Here is a 9146-nt window from a genome sequence, read left to right on the forward strand (position 1 = left end):
TAAAACCTAAATGCAAATGGATCAAATATCTCACCATAAATGCAGCCACACTGAATATTCTAGAAGAGAAAGTGGGAGTTACCCTTGAACAAATTGGCACAGGAGACTGCTTCCTGAACATTATGCCAGTAGCACAGACACTGAGGTCTACAATTAATAAATGGGACCTCCTGAAACTGAGAAGCTTCTGCAAGGCAAAGGAAACAGTCAGTAAGACAAAACAACCATCCACAGAATGGGAAAAGATCTTCACTGACCCCATATCTGACAGAGGGCTGATTTCCAAAATATATAAGGAGCTCAACAAGCTAGTCTCCAAAACACCAAACAATGCAATTAGAAAGTGGGGTGCAGAAGTAAATGGAGAAGTCTCAACAGAGGAATCCGAAATGGCTGAAAGACACTTAAGAAAGTGCTCAAGATCTTTGGCCATCAGAGAAATGCAACTCAAAACAACTCTGAGATACTGCCTCACACCTGTCAGAATGGCTAAAATCAAATATACCATTGAAAATCTATGCTGGAGAGGATGTGGAGAAAAGGGAACACTCCTCCATTGCTGGTGGGAGTGCCAACTTGTAAGGCCACTCTGGAAATCAGTATGGCAGTTGCTCAGGAAAATGGGAATCAATCTAGCTCAAGATTCAGCCATTCCTCTCTTGGGTATATACCCAAATAATGCACATTCATACAACAAGGACATATGTTCATAGCAGCATTGTTTGTAATAGCCAGAACCTGGAAACAACCTAGATGCCCCTCAACCGAAGAATGGATAGAGAAAATGTGGTATATTTATACAATGGAGTACTACTCAGCAGAAAAAAGCAATGGAATCTTGACATTTGCAGGCAAATGGAAGGAACTAGAAGAAACCACCCTGAATGAGGCAACCCAGTCATAAAAAGACAAATATGGTATATACTCACTCATATATGAATTTTAGACATAGAGCAAAGGTTTACCAGCCTAAAATCCTCTTCACCAAAGAAACTTGAAAACATGAAGAACTCTAAGGGATAAATGAATGGACACCAGGAATGGGAAGAGGCAGGAACCCCTGAGCTAATTGGGAGCATGAGGGTAGGAGAGAGGGAGCTGCCACAATGAGAGCAGGAGAAGCGGAGTAGAGGAGAGGAAATGGAGGAGCAGAAATATTGAGTTGGGGGAAGAATAGAGGAGATAGAGAGATCAGGATGAGAGATACCATATTAGAGAGAGCCATTATAGGTCCGAGGAGAGATCTGGCACTAGGGAGATTTCCAGAGACCTTCAAGGATGACACGAACTGACAATCCAGGCAATGGTGAAGAGGATAACCTAAATGCCCTTCTCCTAAAATGAGATTGATGACTACTTTTTATACCACCCTAAGCCCTCATCTCGTGGCTGATGGAAGCAGAGACAGACATCCACAGATATACACTGAACTGAACTCTGGAACTTAATTGAAGAGAGGGAGGAATGAAGATCAAAGGGATTGGTACCAAGTTGGAGAAACCCAGAGAAACAGTTGGCCTGAAGAAGGGGGAGCACATTTGTAGGGGAAGCTGCCCACTTAGGGATGTGCCTGACCACGCCTGCGAGGGCGTGGTCATGGTGATGTTGAGTGAGAGTTTCAGGTGGCTGGGTTTAACTTTCAGTTTTGCCTTTCGGCTGGCTGTACAGACTGCTGCCTTGATGGCTGGCTAGGTCACTCTGTAAGTAAGGCTTTTCCCTATTAAATACCTTTATATTTCTACTTGGCTCCATATTGGTAATTTCCCACTTTAGGGACTGTCTTTGTCTTTTCTTGGATCTTTCTCTCAAGGTATGTACCCTCACATAATTGTTATGCTCCCATGGTTGGCTTCCCCAGTATGTATACATACACAAGCAAACATTTCTCTGCTAACTGTTTATGTTTGAGTCCCACACAGCCAATGAAGACCTGCCTGACAGCAATCCCTGGACACCCCAGAAAGAAAATGGGCCACACCTCATCAATTGCACTGGATCCAACTTGCTCCATTTCAACTGACCCTTCTGCCAGAGCTTCAGGTACTGATTTCAATCAAGTTGAGGATTTCAAGTGAGATCTTCAATCAAGCTAATCCCATCTAACATGGACTGGATACAATTCATTCAAGACTTTTACTATACTAACCTTTTCTTCCTACAGGACTCCACAAGGATGTTGTCATCCCATTTCAGCAGGAAGTAACTTGGAGAATGCAACGTCCCCTTTCCCCCATTGCTGTCACTCAGGATAGTTTATATACCTAGTTATGGATAGCTTCCTATTGTTTATGGTTGGGATTGGAAGGAGGTGTTCAGGCTTGGACACCTCTTTCAGATGACTTTAGGGTTTAGTTAAAATAGATAGTTAGGATGTGACATAAGCAGGTTGTTGTATCTTCTTATATTTCACCTTTATGATTGTTAATTTTGGATACTTACACTGTTAAGTTTATTCCTCTTTTAGAATAAAAGGGGAATTGTAGGGGAAGCTGCCCACTTAGGGATGTGCCTGACCATGCCTGCGAGGGTGTGGTCATGGTGATGTTGAGTGAGAGTTTCAGGTGGCTGGGTTTAACTTTCAGTTTTGCCTTTCGGCTGGCTGTACAGACTGCTGCCATGCCAGCTGGCTAGGTCGCTTTGTAAGTAAGGCTTTTCCCTATTAAATAGCCTTATATTTCTACTTGGTAATTTCTCCATATTGGTAATTTCCCACTTTACACATCGACCCCAGATGCTGTCTGGGAGGCCAGTACAGGACTAATCCAGACTCCTGAACATGGATGTCAATTAGGAGGCATCTGCACTTCAGGGAGCCCCTGGTAGTGTATTAGTACTTTCCCTGTTGTAAGAAGGGACTTTGAGAGCCCATCCCATGTGAAGGGATACACCCTTGCCCTGAACACATGGGGAAGGGCCCAGGCCCAGCCCAGGAAGACGTGTTGGACTTTGCAGAGCCTCTGTTGAGGGCCCTACCCTGCCTTAGGAGTGGAGGTTGGATGGGGTGGGGGAGGAGAGATGGGGGTGAGGGGAGGGAAAGGGAGAGGGAGAAGGGATTGACATGTGAAACAAGCTTGTTCCTAACTTGAACTAATAAAAAAATTAATGATAAATTATTAACAGGATAGTGGACATAGGTGCTGACGTCACTATCATTACCCACATCTCCTGGCCTAGGGAATGGCCACTCAGGAAAGCGAATGTACAATTTTTGGGTATTGGAACACTATCTAGAGTACAACAGAGTGTCTGATTGGTGGTCGTCATTGGACCAGAAGATCAGAAAGGGAGACTAAAACCTTATATGGCAAATATAGCTATAAACCTCTGGGGTCATGATCTCTTACAGCAATGGAAAACTCAAATTAACATCCCTCCAGTGTTAGTTACAAATTATTGACATCGCTGGATAGTAAAAAGATCAGGTAAGATGCTATGGGAAATGGTTACCAACCATCCTGGTTGGACAGAAACTAAATATAAATGATCGACCTTCAGAGGAACCAAAGGCCCTGCCATTAAAATGGCTTACAGATGAACCTGTCTGGAGAGGGCAATGACCTTTGACCTCTGAGAAGCTAGAGGTTCTAGAAAAGTTAGTACAAGAACAGCTATAGGCTGGACAAATAGACGAGTCTACCAGCCCTTGGAATTCTCCTGTATTGTTATCAAAAAGAAGTCAGATAACTGGAGAATGCTGACAGACCTGAGAGCCATAAATAAGGTAATTCAGCCTATGGGCTCTCTACAGCCTAGAATGCCATTGCCTTCCTTAATACCTAAAGGGTGGCCGATCATAGTAATTGACCTGAAAGACTGTTTTTTCACTATACCATTACAAGAAAATTATAGAGAGAAATTTGCATTTACTGTACCAACTCTTAATAACTCACAGCCAGTTCGGATATATCAGTGGAAGGTTTTACCTCAGGGGATGCTAAATAGTCCTACTTTATGTCAACACTTTGTACAAAGACCTTTGGAAATAATTTGTAAAAAAAAATTCCACAATCTCTTGTTTATCATTACATGGATGTTATGCTTTTATTAGATTACAATAAGGAAACTTTGGAACGTATGTTTGACATAGTGAAGGAAAAAGCTTGTAGATTCAAGATACCTTTATTCACATAAATACCAGCCAAACACAAGCCAGAGCAGCGAGGCCAGAGAGAAAGGGCAGCAGAAGGGGAAGTGAGCGTTCCATGTGCTCCTGGTCACTTAAGAGCCCATGCCTCATCATTCTGACCTCACCTTGACCACGCCTTGACAGGTGTGGTCAGGCACACCTGTAGCCAGCCCTTAGGAGGCATGGTTATGGTGTCTCCCTACACCACTCTTTGCCAAATAGTATCTATACTTTCTCACTCCTGTTCATTGCTTTAGAAGTGGAATTCCTAGGAGTGGCGGGGGTAGGGGCGTGGTGGGGACAGAAGTAGGTATAGATATGGTCAAGATACATTGTATGGATGTCTGAAAATTCCAAAAAGTAAATAAAAAGAATCTTTTAGAAAAGAAAGAGCCCCAGCATTGTTGGTTCTGGTGCCATACTGCTGTTTTCTGTTGTTCCCTAATGCACTCCTCTTCCGGGTTGTTTTACGTAGCTAGATGAAGCATTTGAAATGAATAACAACAACAACAACAAAACTAAAATTGCTCCACATCTTACTGTCCCTTGGAAAGATGTAGGCAGTAAGATTTTGGCCATCCCATGTCTACCACAAAAAAAAAAGAAAAAAGAAAAAAACATTAGAAAACAATTTGAAAACATGGCCATTTAGCAAATAAATAAATTTGACCATGTTTACAGTATCAGTCATTAATTCTCTCATGAAAGCAGTGGTCAAATCCAATAAAGAGAGTTAGCAGAAGGTTGTGAGGTGGGTACACAATGGGTCTGTGTAACTGGGACTTATTTCCACAAGAACAAGTACCAACTCTCAAACGTCAGTGAACAATGAGAAGGTTCTAAACAAGCTACAAATGCAGCTGGGAGAAGTGCTAGTTAAGAACTATCATGCATAGAAGCCTGGAGTAACTTAGGTAGAAGCTGTCTCTAGTAGTGAAGATAAGAGACATGAGGTCATCACGTGACCCACAAAAACTATTATTGCCAAAGAGATTAGAGAAGCAATGGTCTGGAGATCAGAGGTCCCTGCCTGATACTGGTCAATTATCAAGTGAATCCTAAAAACCTCACTTTATTTCTACATTAAATTTTTAGTAGGAACAAGATCACTGCTAAGTCAGAGACCTAAAGTAGAAATAAGAACCCCTACCAATTACTCAGGAAAGAGATGAGTGAACGATGCCCCCACCACTAGTCACATGGAGATCCTGGGTCTTTCATTTTCTTGAACAGCAGTCAGAGTAAGCTTGGGGTATAGTCAGTGTCCCCAAAAGAAACAGATCTGTCTATATAGCCTGACAATGGGTGTCTCACACCAGAAAGGTCAAGAAGCTTGTAGTTGTTCATTTCATGAGGTTGGATGCTCTCAGCTGTCTCAATCTGGAACAAGATTCCTAAAGAGCTGTTGACCTTTAGTCTACAGTGGAATCCCATTTACCTGAAAAAAAAAAAAAAAACCTCTTGCCTTTGAAAAGACTGAGCTTTTTCCAGACTATGCAATAAAGTTGATTATACACATGGAGATCATTTAAGCTAAATTGGTTAAATTAGCTATTGAGATAATTTGCTGTCCTACTGTATACTCAGCCTATTTAAGTTTAACCTGCCTTTAAGAGAATAATAGAACCAACCTTACAATGCCTTGAATTCCCATGCAATCGGATTTTACAACCTGAGATAAATGTATAGCATTAATCTTAAAATATGCACTCTCTCATGCCCCTGAAACAGAATCATGCACAATGTATATTGTAATCATTTTCTGAAAACACCCAATAGGATGAATAAGCAAAATGAATATTCCATGAATGTTGGAGCAATATATGGAATCAGGATGATAACACGTGATCATGGGGTCAAATGCTATTCTGAGTCAGCTGGGACTCAGTAAAGTAACCTTTCCTACTGTAAAACTCTTAAATTTTCCAGAGAAAATAATTCCTCATTTCTGTCCCATAGCATATTTCCTGCCCTTTGTTAGAGACAGAAAACAGGGGCAGGTCACACATAGGCAACAAGGAACACACAGGTGTGACAGGTAGGAAATATAGACAAGCACAATATTATAGAAAGGCACAACAAATAAGTACAAAATATAGAAAGGCACAACAAATAAGTACAAAAAACAGACAACACAAACAGGTAACACAGACATTAGGAACAGTCAGATTGAAGACAGGGAAATAAGTAGATAATTAAAATTTTGGTTAATTCTTGGTTAACTATTCCAAGAGGAAGTCTCTTTCTCTCTCTCTCTCTCTCTCTCTCTCTCTCTCTCTCTCTCTCTCTCTCTCTCTCTCTCTTTCATTACTTAATGTGACATTGATGAATTTTGGTGCCCACTCCGAAGTTACTTCATTGTGCAGCTGACACATTTTGGCTCCCCCTCTGAGGTCTATTTAATGCATAATTAATGGACAGCAAGAGTGAGGTCAAGCAGGTAAAAACCAACATTTCCTTCCATTTCATTTCTTCCTGGGTTGCCCGAAGTAGGCATAGCCTAGATTTAGGGGAGGGGTTGGTGTTGCAAATAATGAGATTGGAGGGTGGATTGACATGTGAAACAAGATTCTTCCTAATTTGAACTAATGAAAAAAAAAAAAACAATGACATCAGTGAATTTGCCTGTGAATGGGTAGAACTAGAAATAATCATTTTGAGTAAGGTAGCCCAAACCCAGAAGACAAATATGGTTTATAATTATTATAATCTATCATAGGTAGATATTGTCTGTAAAATAAAGGATAACCTAGTAAGAATCCACCTCCCCATTGAGGCTATGTAACAAGGAAGGCCCAATGTCATACACATGGATTTCCCTGGGCAGGGGAAATAGAAGATATAACTTGGTAAACTGCAGGTGGTTTGTGATAGGAACAGGAAGAGATACCCTTGTGGGCAGGAATGAGTGGGAGAATAATATAAGAGATGTCATACTGTGAGTGGGGGCATCGTGTGGTCAGGTAGATACATGGTACAAGGGAAACTCTCTGTAATCAGAATAGTTACTACCCTAGTTGTCATCAGAGAGCCTTCATCCAGTAATGATGGAAGCAGATGCAGAGATCCACATCTAAGCAGTGGCAAAGCTCTGGGAATCCTGTTAAAGAGAGGGAGGAAAGATTGTATGAGCCAGGGGGCTAAGGTCATAACAAGGAAACTGACAGAGATAATTACCCTGGGCTCACACATTGCAATGACAGTAAAGAGAGTGCATAGGACCGACCAGGGCCTCTAAATATTTACGACATTGGTGTACTTTTGGAGTTCCTAGTAGTGGGAAGGAGGCCTGACCCTGATATTTTGGCAGGCTTTGGGTATCTATTACTCATATTTCCTTGTTCTAAGTCTTAATAGGAGGGGAGGAGCTTAGTCATACCTCAACTTGATATGTCCCATGCTTTGAAGACACTCATGGGATACCTGGACCTTTTTCAACAGAAACAGAGAAGGTGTGGATGTGTGTGTGTGTGTGTGTGTGTGTGTGTGTGTGTGTGTGTGTGTGTGTGTGTGTAAGAGAGAGGTGGGGAGATGTGAGGGAGAGAATGGGGGAGGGTAAACTGCAAGCAATATTTAAAATAAGTGAAAAGATTTAATTAATAAAAACATTTAGAATAATTTTGGCAGAGATTAAACCACATGGTGGTCACTTTTTCAGGTAGGCTTACTAAGTAGAGTGTGTGGCAGCAGGACATGGAAGTCATGTACTTTCAAGGACAATATTCAGACCAGTGCCTGTTCTTTTTCCTGGCAGTAGAGTGCTCCAACCACACTGTCACTTTAAATGTTCTTACACAGAGCTTCTTGGGAATTTGCTGGAGTGCAAAGCACTTTGAGCATGAGACAAAAAACCATCCTGCATAGAATAGATATTTCTATGAATTATTGTGGTAACAGTGAGAGCCTCCACTGCAATTTGTTAGAATAGTATCACTGACTCAGCTGTAAGCATGCCAGTTTTGACTTTTGCATATTCATTATTATTATAGAGGAGTGCACTCTATACAATCCCAACTTTCCCCTCTATTTCCTTGGGAATTCACCAAACTGCTAGACCTGGTCTATCCCCACGAATAATAAAAGAAAATATCCAATGACTGTGATAGCTAAGAACTTTAGATTTTGCTTCTCATTACTATATGTCAGTCTTGGTTGTAAGAGAACAAAACAGTTCCTGTACTGCTTCCTCATTCATCTATTTTACTGTGCTCCCCCACTGCCATCATATATACCACAGTGATAGATTGCTTCATCCTCAGGCTGCAGGTCGGTGATGCTTAAGTAGCGATGAGCCCCAGAGCTGGAGCCAGAGAATCGATCAGGGATCCCATCTCCCTTGCTGTGGCTTCCATCATTATTAAGATACATCACATACTTAGGAGCCTTGTCTGGATGTTGCTGGTACCAATAAATGGTATAGCTGCTGTGCTCACTACTCAGGGTGCAGGTGAGTTTGACTGAGGCTCCCAGGGAGGCAGAGGCAGAGGGTGACTGAGTCAGCACAGATTGGGAGAAAGACCCTAAAAATAGAGAAACATGTTAGTCTCAGGGTGAAAGGAGAGGGGAGACTGTCTCTGGTAGTCAAATGGTTTCCTGAACTGGGAAAAGGGTGCAGATGACTCCTGACCTGAGCAATGAAGGAGGAAGAAGAGGAGAGGAATCCAGGCCATGGTGCAGACACCACTGAGCATTTCTGAGACAGACATGGTGTGGGTCTCTCTTATCCTTCAACAATTCTCAGAGAGGTGAGAGGGCCCTTCATGCAAATATTTCTTTGTCAATCAAATCCCTTTTAGGTCTGTGTGCTCTCAAATGTCTGGGTGTCACTTCCTGCCTGAGGCTGCCCAAGGGACCACTGTGGCCCCAGCTGTGTGGTTAATGGAGTGAGAGGTTATGGTATCTAAGAGGGAAAGATGGATGCAAGTATGTAAAATGTGAATAGATAAGCTAGAATTTATAATCGATGAATGTAGAAAAAAAGGAGGAAAGCACAACATTGTGGTGCACTCTCTGAGACTTT

At 41.9% G+C, this 9146-nt stretch overlaps 1 gene segment (V, D, J or C); it reads right to left on the reverse strand.

Annotated features, from left to right (window-relative positions):
- Positions 1-8326: 8326 nt before the first annotated feature.
- Positions 8327-8796, reverse strand: LOC113839472. The segment is given in 2 exon segments: positions 8327-8646; positions 8754-8796. Coding segments are annotated over 2 exon segments (363 nt in total).
- Positions 8797-9146: the final 350 nt, after the last annotated feature.

This window comes from Cricetulus griseus, chromosome 4 (assembly GCF_003668045.3).
Source record: "Cricetulus griseus strain 17A/GY chromosome 4, alternate assembly CriGri-PICRH-1.0, whole genome shotgun sequence".
Taxonomy (NCBI): Eukaryota; Metazoa; Chordata; class Mammalia; order Rodentia; family Cricetidae; genus Cricetulus; species Cricetulus griseus.